The sequence below is a fragment of the Galeopterus variegatus genome, unplaced genomic scaffold (genome assembly GCF_000696425.1).
Source record: "Galeopterus variegatus unplaced genomic scaffold, G_variegatus-3.0.2 Scaffold8600, whole genome shotgun sequence".
Lineage (NCBI taxonomy): Eukaryota > Metazoa > Chordata > Mammalia > Dermoptera > Cynocephalidae > Galeopterus > Galeopterus variegatus.
In genome coordinates, this window is record NW_007734711.1 from 18,583 (window position 1) to 36,228 (window position 17,646).

The window sequence follows — 17,646 nt, forward strand, 5'->3', positions numbered from 1 at the left end:
CCACAAGATGGCAGACAAGGGCCCCGGCCCCGCCCATCCGTGCGGTTACCGGGCTGTGTGCACCTGCAGCTGCACCGCACTACACAGCTCCTGCGTGTTTCCTGTTCAAGTCGGCTTTCTTTCATTTAAATTTGTTTTTACAAAACCTACCCCATCACTACTAGGACAGAGGAAACTAGTTTCATTTGCTATAATCAGAAGTCACCCATAGAAAACACAATAAAAACCAAGCGAACTTGTAATGGTAAACGAGACTCTCACCTGCCCCTTCTGGGTCAAAACCAGGCGGGCAAGTGCTTGGGAAGGGGTCGTGGTGTGTGACCCAGAGGAGGAGGTGATGTGCAGCTTCCTGTCGTGCTGGGTGCAGGGTTCACCTGCGCACAGCCCGAGCAGCGCGGCCACACCCCAGCACCGAGCTGAGGGGACAGGGGTGCCCATCCCGCTCGGCTGCGACTCTCTCAAGAGGGCTGGCCCGGCCACGCCCTTGCCCCCAGCCGGGTCCCCAAGTGATGGCTGTCAGCGCCTCCTCGCGGAGCCTCATGGAGCCTCTCTCCGCCGGCCCTGGCTCCCAGCAGCCGCTCCTCCCAGCTGCCGTCCAGCAGGGGGCCCCATTTCGGGTTTCCCTGAACTGACCAGGAGGGCTGGCAGGGTTGTGTCTATGGGGACCCTTCCCTGGGAGGGGATGCAAGTGCCCACCAACAGCAGTTCCTTCCAGCAGCCTGGGAGGAGAGCTCTGCTCTGTCCACACCCTTCTGGACCCAAGGAGCACATCCCAGGTGTGCCCGAGTCCAGAGCCAGGCTACTGTGCACCATCAGGGCCCTGCTCAGCCACACCCCGTCCTGCCAGCTGACTCTGAACAGGCTTCTCTCCAAGTCTGGGCGGGAGGATAGCCAGGGGCACAGATCACATCCCTTCAGCACGTCTTACCTTTTCAGGCCCGGCCTCCAGGTGCTGCCTCTGCTCTAAGCAGATCTGCCCCACACGGGCCAGCAGATCATGGGGGGGCATGAAGACCCGGGAGCTCAGGAGAAATGTGAAGATATATGTCCTCTGTAGAAAGGACACAGGGAGAAAGGACAAAGAGCCGGTCAGGCCTGGTGGTGGCCCCCCAGGGGACTCGCAGCTGCTGCTCCCCATCTGGCGGCCACACCTTCCCTGCTCACCTTGTCAGCCCTTCCTTCTCTCACCGCTAACCCCAGCCCTGCCCACCCTGGAGGCACAGCTCAAACCCCACCTTCCAGCAGCCATCTGACTGTTCCCAGCAGTTCTGTTCTTCTGGGATTCTCCAAAACCTCTGTCCCACCCCACAATGGGGGCTAAACCTACCCTTGGAGGTTGGTGGGGCTCTCCAGGCCTGTGTGGGCCGGGTGAGTCTTGCCCAGGGTCAGAGGGCGGGTCTAGCTGGCAGGGGCGTGGCCTACAGGGCAGAGTGGGTCTGTGGGGCGTGGCCTAGCCCATGTGGGTATGGCCTGGTGGGGTAGGCAGAGTAGGTGGGTGAGTGGGGCAGAGCTGGTGGATCTGGGAGTCAAGAACTGTTGTAGGACCCAGGCAGCTTCTCTGACCGGCTGTGGGCCTTGGCCCCAACTGCCACACCAGGGCCCTTCCGTCCTAAGTCCTGGTGCCCTCATTACCGGGATCCTCACAGTCTGGACTAAAATGCAGCACAGAAGATGGCCTGTGGCCAGGGGTTCTCAGCCTTTTGTCTGCTATGGGTCGGTGCCTGCAGGGTGTTCACACTGATCCCTACCTGTAGATAGGGTGGACTTGAAGGTGTAGGTGGCTGCTCAGGGCTCTCAAGAGGGACTCTACCCTACTCCGACCTCGCTCTGACCCAACACGACTGCTGCAGGCTGGGCAGCCCAGGTTCTCCTTGCTCCAGCCTGAAGCAGGCCCGGCAGCGTTTGCTGGGAGTGCAGGCCTCCTGGAGTGGGACTGGGGACCGGGGCCCTCGCTATCCCCATGTAGCCCTCTGTGTGGGAAGAGACCAGGGGTTCCTGTAGCCCCCCACAAATGTCCTACAACCTGTCCCATGCTGTGCGGCATGGGTGCTCAAGTGTCCTAGTCAGCAGGTAAGACAGGCAGGAGCACCCAAGGGAGGAGACTGCGTGCGTGCGCCTGCCGTGTACGTAGCTGGAGGAAGGGAGGGAACGGGGGGAAGAGACCAAGGAGCTTGATGAAGAGCCGATGCCCAGCTGGACTCTCCTGCCCTACTTCCCGCCCCTGCCATCCCTTCTTCTCTGCCAGGAAGCAGGTTGGGATCCCAGGACACAGGGTTCTGGGGATGACCCTGGGTGACAGCTGGTTAAGGCAGCTCCTCTAGTGTTGGCCTATAAGAGGGGTGGGCCTCCTGTTGCCACACAAGGACACTGCCCCACTGGGCATGGAGGCCCGCAGTCCTGCCCCAGGCTTCTTCATGACCTCGGGTCCCTCTTTCTGGCTCTGCCCCCTGGGCACTCAGCAGCCAAGTCTGCACCAGTGGCATCAGCCCCAGCCAGGCCTTGATGGGGCTAATGGAAGGTAAGAGGGACAGATGGGGCGGTGGACAATGCAAAGGCCAGTCCCTCCCCGGGCCCCGGGAGGGTACAGGAGGCTGACGGGTGGGGAAGCTGAGCTGTTGCCGCAGGTGGAAGCTGGAGGGTGCTGCTCCTCCCGCCCACCCTCCCCTGCAGTTGGGTGTGACTGTCCAGGGCCCACAAGCACCACTCTGCCCTCCAGAGGGAGAGGGCAGGCGCAGTGTGGCCAGGACCGGCCCTCCCAGAGGAGGGATGCTCAGCTCACAGAAGGGAGCAGGCAGGCCCGCGATGCCACTGTTGTAAGCGACAGCATCCAGCAGAAGTGGAAGGGAAGCACTCATGACAAGGGAATCCTTTCTCTGTTCCAAGAACATACGATGCCATCTTGAGGTGGAGAGGGAGGGGTGGTCGTAGTGGAAGAGCCCTGCATCCTGCACTCTTTCTGGATCACAGGATTTATGCACAAAACAGGCCTCCCAGCTCAGCCTCGGGCTCCAGGACCCTCAGTGCTGGTCTTGCCTTTTAAATTCCTCTTCTTCCCCCAGGGCCCTGCCCTGAACTCAGGCCCCTGCTCGGCCCTCGTGTGTCTCTGCTTTCTGTGCCACCAGGGCCATCTCCACCTGCCTGGGGGCCACAGCAGGAAGTCACTGCAGGTTCCTCCAGGCTGTCTGCCTAGGTAGGAGTAGATGGCGAAGAAGGTACAGGAGGTGGAGCTGGGCTCCCGCTGCTCTGTCCAGCTTTGCAGCTCTGTCTGGGCTTCCCTCCCCCTTCCAGAAGCAGCCTCTCCTGGAGCCCAGGCAGCCCCCAGCACCACCCCCAGCCCCAGGCACTCACATCGGGGTAATAGTCCACTGTGGGGACCAGGTGCTCCATCAAGGCTTCCAGGGACCCAGAGATGAGGCGACCGTCTTGGAAGATGAGGTCCCCGGAGCCGCCAGCCCCGCCTCCCCGCTCCCCCATGCCGGGCTGCACCTGTCCGCTACAGCTGGGTCCGAGCATACTGGAGAAGACGACGGATGTCTGGGGCATAGTTCCCTGAGAGAGAAGAAGGCGGTCATGAGGCATCAAAGGTGGCTCCAAAAGGCCCTCCTCCCAGGTGGGCACAGCCTGGTGCCTGCAAGAGTGCATGGGGATCGCCAGCAGCACCAGCAAGTGGGCTCCCCGGTGGTCCCCAGCTGCTGTGTGTCTGATAAATGTTTCCTCAGCATCTGCCTGTGCTCACCACACCTCATTCCAGGGGCCAGGACACACAGAGCCTGCCTCCTGGGGTTTACAACCAACGGGAAAAGAGAAACCATGCAGAAAACGCACCACGGAGGTGCAGGGACCAGTGGCAGGTGGTCAAGGCAGCCTGGAGTAAGGTGGCATTTGAACAACTGATAGCATTAGCTATGCAGACCCCAGGGATACAAAAAGAACAAAGGAACATTCTAGACATGAGGGACAGCACGTGCCAAGGCCCTGAGGCCCCATGGGTGGAGGTGATGAGCAGGGGCAGTGGTCTGAGAACTAACGCTGACTGCGCATGCCCAGGGCCCAGGATGCAGCGGGAGTGGGGAGCCAGGGCTCCGAGCACAGCGACCCGACCTGGTGTGGCCACAGTGTGGAGACCAGAGAGAGCGGGCAAGGCAGGCGTCTGGAAGCCAATTGGTGGGTTTCACCACCACCCACAAAGAGGCTGTCGGGTCAGGTGAGAAGGAGGAGGGGTGTAAGATCGACTCCGGACCCTGTGAGGGAGGGTCTCCGGCCGAGCCATTGACCTCCATGAGGCAGAGCATGAGGGCAGGGTTTGGTGAAAAATCTGGAACTTGGTTTTGGACACGTGGGATCTGAAGTGCCCATGAGATGCCAATGTCTGAGCGGGCGGAGCAGCTTCCTAGTGGGCACAGCCCCCACGTGCTTGGTTACTGGCCTTCCAGACTGGGGGCAAGCCTCTGAGCCATTGTGGCCTCAGTTTCCCCACTGTGCAGAGCATACATTAGCTGCCGCCCTCCAGGGGCTTTACAAGCAGGCACCAACCCCACTGTACAAATGCCACAAGGCCTCCTTGGAATTCTTGAGAAATCCTTTGCAAGGAGGAAAGTTGATGGGTGGAGGCGGGGGTGAAAGGTCCAGTCCCCAGGCTCAGTGCTACCCTCATTCCAGATGGGGTGCGGCTCCAGACTCACAGAACTCTCCTCAGAGCGAGGCCCACAGCAGCACCTCACACATATCAGAGCACACATTCTCAGGCCCAGCCCCAGACCTGTTGCATCAGGAACCCAGCCTGGCCCGAAGTCTGTGCTTTAAAACAAGCCCTCCAGGGGCTTCTGCTGCCTCTCAAGCTCAAGAACCACTGACTTGAGCAAATGCTCCATTTTTTAGATGGTGAAACTGAGGCCCAAGGGGAAGGAACTCAAGTAAAGAAATCCTAGGATTTTTAAGTCCAGCCCCGGTGTCACCACTTCCAGGAAGCCTCCTTGGTTAATCCTAGACTGCTGACCCACAAGGCCAGAAGTGGCTGTATTATTCGCCTTTGTGTCCTCCTGCCGGCCCACAGTGGTGCTCAGTAACCATTTGTACGTGAAATAAAAAAGTGGACAGACCCCAGCAGTTCACCCAAGGCCTGTGTACTGTGGGATAACTTCCACAAGACTGCATAGTTCTGGGTTCAAAAGGTGACTGGTGGGTGGTAACCTTGGTCAGTTGGGCCCTCACTCCAAGCTCTTAGGGTCATCAGAGATAGCGTTTTCCAAGCCACTGGCCTCTCCTGCTGCAGAGGCAGCAGGGTGCCCTGGGCAAGAGGTGCTGTGTGGGGACACACTCTCATATCCCACTAACTTATGCAGCTCCGGCTGGTGCCCCACAGGGCAAGGCCACCCTATGTCCAGCCTGCAAGGAAACCCACCTCAGTGCTGGGGAGACCTGCCTGGGAGACCAGGAGACAACCTGGAGGCTCGGCCCACTGGCCTTGCTGCCAGAGAGGGGATGAGAGATCCTAGCTAGAAAAGGTCACCTTCAAGGGTGGGGGCCTCAAGAGGTGAACTGGTAGTGGTGTCTGAGGCAGGCAGGGGTTCAGCAGGGGATCAGAATCCCCTCTGAGAATCTGCAGAACCTGAAGGGTCCATGTGAGACCACCCTAGTGTAGGAATTCTGGTCAGAATTCACTTCACTCTCATGGCCTTCAGAGTTATGGCTTCAATTGTTACAATTTTTCCCATGCTCAAGTTGCTTAGCAACTGAGGAATGAAAAGGAACAGAATGCTATGCTTGTGTAAGATGATGCCAACAACCCCAAGGATAAGCAACAGAAGGCTGTGAGGGGCCTGGGAATTTTGCACTTCTGCAGCCTTTCTCTCTGACATAGCCCCACTTTTGTCTCTGAGTCCCTTATAAGCCTCAACTCCTCCCCTCCGAGGTTGAGGAGAAAGCAGCCACACAGCACTCAGATGGCTCAGTCCCTGTAAGTAACAACCTGTCAATAATAATAATAAACTCCTTGTAAACCATAGGGAGTTGTCCGCTTTGTTCTTTGGTCTCAGGATACGTTCTCAGTTTGGTGGGCATTATACTGTTAGCTCACACTTGCACACCCAGCCCAAGGGGTGAGGGCAGGTGCCCCAGGATCTTCTTGTCCTGATTGTTCTGAGACCCACCTGGGGATGCTGCCCAATGCAGGGTCTCCCCCAACCCCCATATCAAGCTCCTGAAGGTCCTGGGGATGCTGCCAGAGTCCCTCCTTCACCCGCCCCTGCCCAGACAAGGAGCACTTTGAGGAGGGTCTCCAGGGCTCAGTGCCAAGTGGAGAGGCAGATTCCCCAAATGGCTCCTCCTGGCAGGAATGAAGAGCACCTTCAGGTTGGAATCCCAGCTCTGCAACAGGCTCAACTGTTAGATGGGGTGGCAACAGCACTGCCCCTGCTGGCCACCCCCACCCGTCCCTGTGGTCTCTCTGTTCTTGCACCTGGGGTCCTCCTCTTCCATCTAAGCAAGAACAGGAACTGTGACTTGTGGCCATGCACCTGTGTGTCCATACCCCCTGTCCCCACTGGCCCCCTTCTCAGGGAAGGGGCCACTCAGAGCCGAGCACCAAGAACTCTGGACCCCAGCCTGGGAGGAAACACACAGCGATTGCAATCAACATAATAAAACCATAGCTAAGACGCTGAGTACTTAGTATGTGCCATGAGTGACACTAAGTGCTAGAACTAAGTAATCCATCTACTCGTCACAGTAACCTCCCAAGAGAACCGGTTATTCTCCACATGAGGGCAAGGCACAGAGGGCTGTTACCACCGCATATCACAGAGCTAGACTGCAACTGTGCAGGACGCAAGCCAGGCTAGCTGCAGCAGCAGACAAAGAGGTCTCAGTCTGAGCCTGGCTTGGCCACTTGTCATGGCTTTGTCAGGATCCTCAGCCTCTCGGAGCCTTCATTTCCTCATCTATAAAATGGGCACAAGGAGCACTACTTCAGAGGTTCGCTGGGAGGATGAAATGAGCCCCCTTGTGTAAGGTGCAGTCACCAGACGCTTTACCACCTCCTCCCACCCCCAACTGCTTCCCACCGGTGGGACTGCTCAGCGCCCCCTGCAGGCCATGTGGGTGCCCAGGACACACTGGCCCCCAGTGGCCATAGAAAGACAGACCCTGCATGGATGCTCTAAAGCCATGTGTGGTCCCTGGAGCAGCAGCAGCAACCACAACTTCTCCTGAGTCAGAAACTCAGGTGGGAGTGGGCCCAGCACTCACCCTGCAGGTGGCTCAGCTGCATACTTGAGTTGTAGACCCTTCCTCTAAAGCGTCGCTGCTCCAAGTATGGTCCCTGGACCAGCAGCATGGTCCGGCCAATGGCTGAAATGCAGGATTCCAAGTTCCAGGCCAGGCCTGCTGGGTCAAATCCGCATCTCAGTGAGACATGCAGGTGACTTGCGTGCAGGTGGCGGCAGGCTGCAGGAAGTCTGCCCCTGAAAGTCTCAACCTCCAGTTGTGCCAGCCAGACAGGATCAGTGCTTCTCAGCTGTGGCTGCACACCAGAGTCAGCTGGGGACTTTTCACAGGCACTGTGTGCAGCTCCCACCCCAGTGATCCTGATTTAACTGGGCTGGCGGACAGTCCCAGCACTGGCATTCTTCAAGGTTTTCCAGGTGCAGGCGGGAGCAGGAAGCACAGGGAGCTTCTCTTCTGCCTCAGTGGCTCCTGGCTGCCTCCAAACCCATTTCGAGGCTGAGACACTGCAAAGAGCTCAGGAAGTCCTGAGGCCAGGTAGAGAGATGGCGCGGACAGAGCTGGGGTGGACCAGCGTCGCAGACCAGCTTCTGTAGGGCCCAAGCATGGATACTGCAGTTCCAGCTGGGGACAGGCCTACACACCAGCCAGCCTCCTCGTGACTCCTTGCCACTCTCCTCTGTGCAGACAGGAAGGCAGCACCTTCCAATTATAGACTTAACTCAGAAAAAAGTGCACTCACAGCGAGCAGAGTAAAAGTGACTCACTGTCTCCTTGAAGACAAGCCTCGTTAGCTTCCCACCGCCCCTGCAGGGCCAGGTGGGCCGAAGGCGGGCCTGGACGCCCACGTGCTCGGACACCCACGTGCTCAGGCGCCCAGGCTACAGTTTGAGAGGAAGGAGCCCATTTCCATACCAGGGTTTATGTGGCTCTCTGGGGCCCCCTTAAGGAAAGAGTTCCTCCAGGCCGGGCTACACAGGGTGCCAGCAGCCAGGCGAGCAGGCCACACCCATGGCCTGCACAGCCAGAGCGCTGCTGGCGGGAGCTGAGCCCTGAAGCCCTCTGCTGCCTGCTGGGCAGGGTGAGCTGCAGCCACAGCTGAGGTGGGCAGAGCACCGCACTAGGCCTGGCTGTGCCCACCCACCAGCCCCCACCTGGCATATCTGCTGTTGTCCCCAGAGCTTGAAGTGGCTCATGGGGTCCTCCAGCAGCCCTTCTGTGGCCTGGTGCAGGTGACGCTGCCCTGGAGGCCCCCATGCAGCTGCACCCCCCAGCCTCCCACACACCGTTCCCCTCACGCCCTTGTCTGCACCCCACACCGTGACCATGTGATCCGTACACGCCTGAGTCCTTGCCTGTGGCTGCTGGGCCGAGGCCCAGGACTATAGTGGCAGAGTCCAGCGCGTGGAGCAGAAGGCTCGTTCTGTTGTCTCCACATCCTTGAGGAAGCTCCAAGCCTGTTTCCTCAGCTGTAAATTGGGTGTCATTTCTCATCCCACCCCCCTGCAGGGGTGTGGTGAGGATCCAGTGAGGAGATGGGAGCTGATGTGGGTGTGTCCCTGGAACCACACGAGATGTGGTCAGGTGCCCTGCCTTGACGGGGCCTGAGTGGCCAAGCACCGGCTGCCACTGCTTCTGACCTCAGCACACGTAGCCTCCTGTCCCGGCAGCAGGTTCCCACTGAGGTGTGAGACATGCACACACATCCAGGCCACGTACACAGCCAAGCAGTCAGGCTGGCACAGATGACACCCTGTAGCTGTTAACACCCTGTGGGGCAGATTCTGACCTATGGGACCCAGGGGCCAGTAGGCAAACACCCCTTCCTCACCCCAGAGGACTGTTTCAAGACACAAAAGCTTCACGGAGCCTCCCCAAAGACACGCAGGGAGACCGACTGATGGGGGAACACATGTGGCATCTATGTGCTCTACTCCCACTGCCCCACGCCCCAGTGACCTGTTCGCCCGCCAGCTTCTGCCTCAGTTCTGACCTCTAGGGAAGCAGAGCTGGGATGTTGAGCAAGCACGTGCTGACGCTGATGGCTGCGAGTGCCCTGACGGAGAGGGGTGAGGGGCCCCACGCAGCCCAGGCTCTGAGACCCGGACCAAGCCTCTCTGCAGCTGTTGGTTTGGGGCAGCTCTATGTCATGTATGTGAGCCTCAGGGGCTGTGTGGCTGCCAGCGATGCTGATGCCTGAATCTCGCAATGGCTGTGGGAGTGCAGGAGGTGGGGGGCGCAGGGGCCTGAACAAGTGCTCATGGGGGGGCGTGCTTTAGTGCAGAAAGGGAACACTGCCGTTGGGGTTCTGCTGAAGGACTGCCAAGACATAGCCCTTGATCTCCGGATCCTTTCCAGCAGGTACATTCTGGAGTTCTGCATCCATACAACTCAGCAGAGAGGCTCCTTTTTGGGGACACAGCCAAAGACTTTAGTTTCTGAGTATTTGCAGCTCCCCCATGACACACACTCATGCACACACACACCCTCACATTTTCTAAGGAACACACTATGCCGAAGCATCCAGAGCATTCTGGAAGCTACTGGACAGAAGCCCCGGGAGAAGAGGGGAAGAACAGCAGGGCAACCAGGTTCTGAGAGGCTCGGGTCTGCTGAGAGAGTAAGAGGAGAGATCTTAGGCAGCTGTAAACGCAGAACCCCTCCTACACACACTCATGTATACGCTATAGAACTAACTCGGTTTTCCCCCTATAGCTAGCCCTTAATGATTAACTAAGATTGTACTGAAAGCAGCTGTCCATCACACTTGAAGACTCAGTGCTGTCTACCCAGAACAACTACCTGTATGAACCCTGACCCTCAGTCAATGACGGAGGCAGTTGGGGCTTTGCCCTCTGTCACCCAGTTGATGTCTTCTAAAATAAAAAGACTGTCCTTTAAGTTCTGTCTGGCGGGTGTGACTGGCAATCCTATAGCAGCGGGCACGTGGACCCCCATGGGTCAGAGATTCTCCAGTTAAGCTGGCCTCTCACGCTGGCCAACAGTGACAGGGAATTCTACGGGACTCATTCATTACCACAGCCAGTGCTGGAAGAGACCCGGGGAGAGACAGGAAAAAAGGGTTGAGGAAGTTTCTGCAAAGAGTATGAATGAAATTCCTTTTTGGAACCTCTTCAAGAGACTTAAGTTTTAGTGCCTCTCATTGCCACAGTGCCTTCTAACGTGGTCCACACCCCTCCATCAGGCAGCACAGATAGGGAGGAGGACATCTGCCTCTGGCCACACATGCACAAGAGCCGGACACCTGCCCCAAGAGTGGTGGCCTCACATGAAACCATGGCTACACCTTCCATGATCTGGGCACAGTCCTTCCTTCCACTCACAAACTCCAGCTGTGCCCGAGATGGGCTCAGAGACCCTGCACCTCCCCCATCACCCTAGCCTGATTGCTGCAGCTGCGACCCCAGGCCAGCTGTAGGAGTCACCTCCACACACACTCTGGTGCTTGTCCAGGCCTGGGTAATGACTACATCGTTTCCCGCTGCTGAGTGCTCTTCCTGCATACTTGGCTGAGGGTACCCAGAGATGATGAGAGCCCCGTCAAGCCGGGGTGGCCTGACACCACCTGGAGGTCTCATAAAACACCCCCACAGCTGAAATTGCTGCAAACAACTTACTTCAGTGTTTTGGGGTAGGAACAGAAATGACATTGACTCTAGAGGAGCATCTGATCACGGCACTATCTGCACTCAGGGTCAGTTGTCCATCCTCACACCTGTCGGGGGCAGCCCTGTGCCCCGCAGAAGGATCCCCGCACTGCAGGTCTGCTCTCATGGGACGTGCCCTCGTCCCTTGCCTCCCACCATGGGCACAGCTGGATGGGAACAGGGTCAGGCCTCTGTTCAACTGTAAAAGGAGCTGCTGTCTAGGGCAAATTCCCAGGACAGTCAGAATTCTAAGATCCAATCTGGATCCTGGAGTCTGCAATTCTGGGAATTTCTGAGAAATGTAGAAGCAGGAATACACTTTCATTTGACCAACGCTGTCATACTTTATATGTTCATCATTAGGGGTTAGAGCAGAGCCGCACGCTGGGCATTCTGTAATGCTTCTCACTCGACGCCATTCTCCCCTAACTCATTTCTCAGGTGAGGATCCCAAGGCTCAGTTCGCGGGACCTGCAGACACCACTCAGGCAGGCAGTGATGTGCGGGTATGCCCAGGCCCACCTGCCCCCAGCCCTGCTTCTTCTTGGGATTGTCATTTCCCCTCAACATCATCCCTGAGTGTTCCTGGCTTCGGATGAAGATGGAGGTCCTCGCCCAGACACGCCCACAAGTGAACATTCCCACGGCATTCTGCACAGGGTTCCAGGACGGATGGGCTCCCAGCAGCTCACCCACGGACCCCAAGTTAAGCTTCCTGCAAAACTGGGACAACATGGCCCTCGGGGCACATCTTGCGTGAGTCCTCAGGGATCTGCTGGGAGGTGGAGGAGGGGCACAAGCCAGCCCCAGCCTCTGCCAGGCTTGGCAGGGGGCTTCTTTTTGAAGCAGCATGTGGGCTTCTATTTTTTAACCTACTCAACAAAAACGGAGACTATTTTTAGCTCAGCAAGCTGCAGGGCATCACAATTAGCAAGTGAAAATTACACATCTTGCCAGTCCCCCCTCCGTTGGCTGGGGAAAGGGAGGGAGCGTTCCTGGAGGGAGCTGGGTGCCAGCCCTGTAACCCAACCCTGCTGGGCCACATAACCAGGAGGGCAGACTCAGAGGCCACAGTCAGAGAGAGAACATGCTGGCTACCTGGACCTGGGCCAGCGACCCATGAGCCCAGCTTTGCCTGGGACCTTACGAAATGGACCCCAATTTCCCTTCTAGGGCTGCCAGTTTCTCTGAAGCCATTTGCTTTGGGATAGGGCGATCCACGGAGCCCTTACTCTTTGTCCACCTGTCCATCCATCCATCCATCCACAAATGTTAACAAGACCTGCCTAGACACTGGGGACACATCAGTGAAGGAAACAGGGCTCTCTGGCCCCCAAGGAGCCCACTGGCATGGGTGAGGCCGGCAGCGCGTGGAGATCACACAGATAAGGAAGTGATCTTCCGGGTCAGAAGATCAGTGCTCTGCAGAGGTGAGAGCTGAGCAAAGACTTGAAGGAGACTTCTGGAAAAGGAGGAGCGGAGGGAGAGACGGAAGGGCTGTGCCCAGGCCCGGGGCCTCCACCGCATTTGCTCCCTGGCAGCCTGCGGGGAGCCCTTCCTGGCTGGTTCACTCTTCCAAACAACTATCTACTGATCATCTACGTGCCAGCCCTGCTCAACGCGGGCCTGGGTGCGGGGCTGCTCCCAAACCTAGCCTAGTCCCCACTCTGCCTGGAGCCAGGTCACCTGGAGTCACCCCTCCCCTGGCTCATCCCACTGCACTGGGTCGCCCCCTGCACGGTTCCGCCCAGCTCTGCGCACATCTCAGGCGGGTACCTCCCACCCCAACGTCCTGGATGAAGCTCCCCTTCCCAGGAGGCTCTCCCTGGATGCCTCAAGTGAAACCTGTCCCCTTGGGGACAGTCTCAGGGAGAGGAATGGGCAGTGGGGGCCCTCGTTTTACATAGGAGGGAACTCTAAGCAGGACGTTGAAGGCAGGTGAAGTTGGTAAATGACATGCTTGCGTAAGTGCGGGGGGGGGCTGTGGTGGGGGTACTACATTTACTGGATCCCTCCTGCAGATGCAAACCTTCTGTGGGTCCTTTGCGTAGGAGGATTTTGACCGACTCTTTGGATATGAGGCAGTTCGAGTTACAGGGCTATCCCTGCCAAGAGAAGGCCATCAGGAGGCTGGTGTTGGCCTCTCTGGAATGCGGTGACTGAATTATAAGCAAGAATCTGCCCGCTGTGGTGGCCAGAGTGGAAGGCTCAGTGTGCCGGTGGGTGAGCCAAGGAGCCCCCTCACCTGCAGGCTCAGCCACCCATCAGGAGACAAGAGGCCAGGGGCCCGGGTGCTCTTCCCATTTGGACAGAGGCTCAGTGACCTGCAAGATGAGGCTGCATCTTCTGTGACGACCAGCCTCTAGGAACCTGCTTCCATGGCCCCAGCACGCAGCCGCACCCCTGTCCCCACCCCCTAGCTCACTTACCCTCGACAAGTCAGATGGTGGAGGCAGCTGGCCTCCTCCTCCGGCTCCCTTCCCCTTCCGCAGCTCTCCTGTCCTGCTGTTACTGAACTGGGTTCACAGACCAGAAAACGCAGAAAAAGGAGGCGGCCAGCTATGGTGGGGCCTCTGAAGTCCCACCTACATCAAAGGGCGCCACAGGAGGAGGAGGAATGCAGTGGGGGCCACCTGCCTCTTGGATCCCACTAACTGGTGTGGAAACCCAGGCGGGGAGAGTCCGTGGCCAGCGGGGACAGCATGGTGGCTGGGCCCTGGACTGGCAGGATCCTCCGTGGGGGCTGCGAGCGGCCTGAGAGCGCCACCCAGGAGGCAGGGTTGGGAGAGGGGCATCTGCCCCGTGGCCGGACTCCCCCCTTGGGTGCTCCTTCTGCTCCACACTTCTCTCCTCTAACACCCCTGTCACCGTAACCTCAGTGGACTCACTCCACGCCTCCTTCTCCTTCCCATGCCACAGGGACTACTGCAGTCCCTGAAGCAGCCTCGAGGGCCTCCACCTCCACCTGCATCCAGGTGGTGCTCCAGGTCCTCAGTGGCCCAGCATGTCTGGGTGTCACCTGCACAGTTCAGAGGTGAGTGACACCTGCTGGAGTCTGCAGCTTAGTTCTCCATTTCTAGACATTCCATGGGTGCAGGAGGGACCTGGAGCCAGAAGCCCAGAAGCCAGACCCTTCTCTGTCCCAGGTAGGCCCCAGGCTTGCCCTGGCCCTCAGGTGGTGGATCCTGGGCTACAGCAGAGACCTTGCCCCAATCCTGCTGCCATCCACCTGCTGCTCCTCCACCCCAGGCCTGGAAGGGCCCTCTCCCCACGACCCAGACAGGACACTCCTGTGGCAGGGACACTCCTGGGACAGAAAGCTTCCTCCTGGGGGCTGTCCTCACTGTTCCCAGAACCCAGCTGTCAGATCTTCCTAACTGAGCTGACACATGTCTCCCTTAAGCTCTGGAGAGCCCAGGTCCTGTCCACTGGGGCCACACAGGCAGATCGACAGGGTCCCACTGCAAGCACAGGCAGGCCCTGAGCAGGGGCTGGGTACACAGCAGGCTGGGAGTGAGCCCCAGCCCACCCACCAGCTGGGAGCTGGCACCCTCCTCTGTGAGACGTCCCCTCCAGCACTGGCTTCACAGGTGACGTTGAGCATGAAATGCAGCCATGCAGCTCAGGACGTGTGCAGTCCTGATGACATCAGAACTACAGAACGCTGATGGGCACATGTCCTGCAGGTGATGCGGCTGCCTTCCTAGACACACAGATTATGGGGGCTGGTACTGCTCTTCTCACCTGCCATGTCCAGGACAGCCAGTGGGCCCCTGCTGCAGACAGGGAAAGTGGGGAGAAGCTGACTCCTGCTAAGTCAGTGACCTGGCTGCACTGCCCTGTTCCAGGCATGCAGGCTCAGAGCTGGCTGTGGCCTAGGGGTAGGTGCTGAGACCCTGCCCGGGTGGTGGGTGGCAGGGGTGATGCACCTCTGCCAATGGGCCTCTCTAGTCCTCACCCCCTGCTCCCTCCAGACCCCTGTGACTCTGCTGCAGGGCAGGACTCAGGAGCCCAGCTGGCCCACCTCTGCAGAGCTCCCTGCAGCCCCCCACTTCCATCTTCCTGGTCATATTTACCTTTCTGTACCCCCGGGCCAGCCAGGGCAGCAGGAGGCCTGGTGGAGGGCGCCCGAGCCACGGCACCTTGCAGCTGTCTGTTCCACAGAGGCCCTGCCGTGGAGCGGTGCTGACAATTAAAGCTTTGTTACAGACACATGATTCATTCTGTCCTTCTGAATTCCCTTCTACTACCAAATGCCACTTGCACTGACTGGAGGGATCTTGCCATCTCCTCTTTGCTCTCCCAGATACAAATGCTGCTGAGTCCGGGTTTTCCTCTTTTCCTCCTCCCTTTTCCCTTTCTGTCCAGTCAGCTTCTTCTGGTGGCTGCCCAGGGCACAGAATGTCATTGTCCACCAATAACTGTCCCATTATTGACTCTGAAGAGGCCATGGATGGAGCAGGTAGGATTCCAGAGAATCTGTGCCCTTCCCGGCAGGGCGGGGCCGGGGCTTGCCTCCCACTCAGGCCTCCCCCAGGCCAGCTGTGTCCCCTGGCTGGCCGCTGCCGCTCACCCTCCTACCCTCCCCTCTGCCTCTGGCCTCGCTCCCTCTTTGGCCGACTCCATGGGATTCAACAGGGGTTACCAAGCACTCTGCAGGTGATGGGCCACTCTGGGGCTCTGGAGGCTGAGCTGGACATGCATGGACAGGAGGTGTGCAAACTGAGGTCATCATGGCAGCCAGTCCTGCCACTCTGGGAGTGCCCCAGGGTGCCACGAAGGAGGGAGGGCTGGGGGTGCAAGGTGTGGGCCCCCACCTCTGAAACCACCCCCTGGGATCCACTTCCTAGACAGGGCATCCACTGAAGACTGCCGCAACAGGACAACTGCTGCTAATCAGAGTCTGGTGCCATGACCAGGGCTCCCACCTGGCTCCAGGAAGACACCATCATCCTGCCCAGGCTCTCGGCCAGCAGCACCAACCAGCCCCACGGCCAGCACAAGGAACAGCAGCACATGGCCAGAAGAGAGGGAGAGCGATCTGGCTCGGGCCCTCAGGAGTCAGGGAGGCTGGACCAGAGGGATGGACAGCGGGGCAGGGGGCAGGCTGTGGGGCAGTGCGGCAGGGGGCAGTGGGGCAGGGGGCAGGCTGCGGGGCAGGGGGCAGGCCATGGGGCAAGGGGCAGGCCACGGGGCAGGCCTTTCCAGCAGTGATCAGCAGCCTCCACCCCTCCACGGCTGCCTGGGGTGCTGGGATATGGAAAAAAATCGTGCAGTTCTTTTATTTTTANAGGCTGTGGGGCAGTGCGGCAGGGGGCAGTGGGGCAGGGGGCAGGCTGCGGGGCAGGGGGCAGGCCATGGGGCAAGGGGCAGGCCACGGGGCAGGCCTTTCCAGCAGTGATCAGCAGCCTCCACCCCTCCACGGCTGCCTGGGGTGCTGGGATATGGAAAAAAATCGTGCAGTTCTTTTATTTTTAAATGACATCTAATTAGGCTGAGGGAAGATTTTTCCTTTGTGTTTAAAAACAAATAAAAATCCATTTCCCTCGCTTGAATTGTCATCCTCCTGGCAGACGCCCAGAGCAGCCCCTGAGACCCCGCAGCACTGTGGGAGCAGGGAGCTTTCTGCGTGCTGGTCGATGGGGTGGGAACAGAGGGGCATCCAGCTCCCTGCTGGGCCTGGAGAGCCCTGGCCTTGTCCGGTGGCCTCAGCCTCTTGGACACTGGACCAGGACACATGCCTAACACCCCCCCACACACACACACACTCACACCATGTACACAAGAGCTTTCCTGCCACATGCCCTGGCCCTGGGGGCTCGTAACCAGGTGGTCAGACCCTGGCCAGCCCCTAGTAGTACCAGCAGCACTTCCACCCTGTCCTTCCCCAGGGCAGCTCACCTCCTGCCATCCCATTTTCCAGATGAAGGAACAAAGGCCCGAAAGAGCTTAAGTCATGAGCCTCAGGTCTGCCTGCAGGCAGGTTCTTCCTGCCATTGTTAACCAGGCACAGTGAGAGGCTGTGATACTGTGGCTTATAATAAGATAAATATGTGTGTGTGTGTGTGTGTGTGTGTTCTTCTTCCTGTTTCCGGGCACACAGATCCTAAAACCCTTGGAATATCCAAAGTAATGAGTCCTTCTGTATGTTGATAAGATGACTCCTGGCTGTGGCCGTGGGCTCCTGCATAGCCTTAGGATGAGGGCCGATTGCCAGGGGAACCAACCACATGATTAGAAGGTTGGAATTTTTATTTTTTTTTTTGTCCTTTTTGAGACCGGCCGTACTGCGCTCAGCCAGTGAGCACTGTGAGCGCACCGGTCATCCNTGGGGTGGGAACAGAGGGGCATCCAGCTCCCTGCTGGGCCTGGAGAGCCCTGGCCTTGTCCAGCGGCCTCAGCCTCTTGGACACTGGACCAGGACACATGCCTAACACCCCCCACACACACACACACTCACACCATGTACACAGGAGCTTTCCTGCCACATGCCCTGGCCCTGGGGGCTCGTAACCAGGTGGTCAGACCCTGGCCAGCCCCTAGTAGTACCAGCACCCCTCCACCCTGTCCTTCCCCAGGGCAGCTCACCTCCTGCCATCCCATTTTCCAGATGAAGGAACAAAGGCCCGAAAGAGCTCAAGTCATGAGCCCCAGGTCTGCCTGCCGGCAGGTTCTTCCTGCCATTGTTAACCAGGTACAGTGAGAGGCTGTGATACTGTGGCTTATAATAAGATAAATATGTGTGTGTGTGTGTGTG

The 17,646-nt window shown here is 58.5% G+C and overlaps 1 protein-coding gene across 1 annotated transcript in view; it reads right to left on the reverse strand.

Moving 5' to 3' along the window:
• Positions 1 to 3,543, reverse strand: part of LOC103608586 (ras-GEF domain-containing family member 1A-like) — a gene marked incomplete at its 3' end in the record, with an annotated part of 8,724 nt that extends 5,181 nt beyond the window's left edge. Inside the window, exons 1-2 of the mRNA XM_008593006.1 lie at positions 3,349 to 3,543; positions 929 to 1,051 (exon numbers count right to left, since the gene is read on the reverse strand). Of these exons, the coding sequence (XP_008591228.1) occupies positions 929 to 1,051; positions 3,349 to 3,543 (318 nt within the window). The remainder of the gene's footprint in view (positions 1 to 928; positions 1,052 to 3,348) is intronic.
• Between the last annotated feature and the right edge of the window lie 14,103 nt (positions 3,544 to 17,646).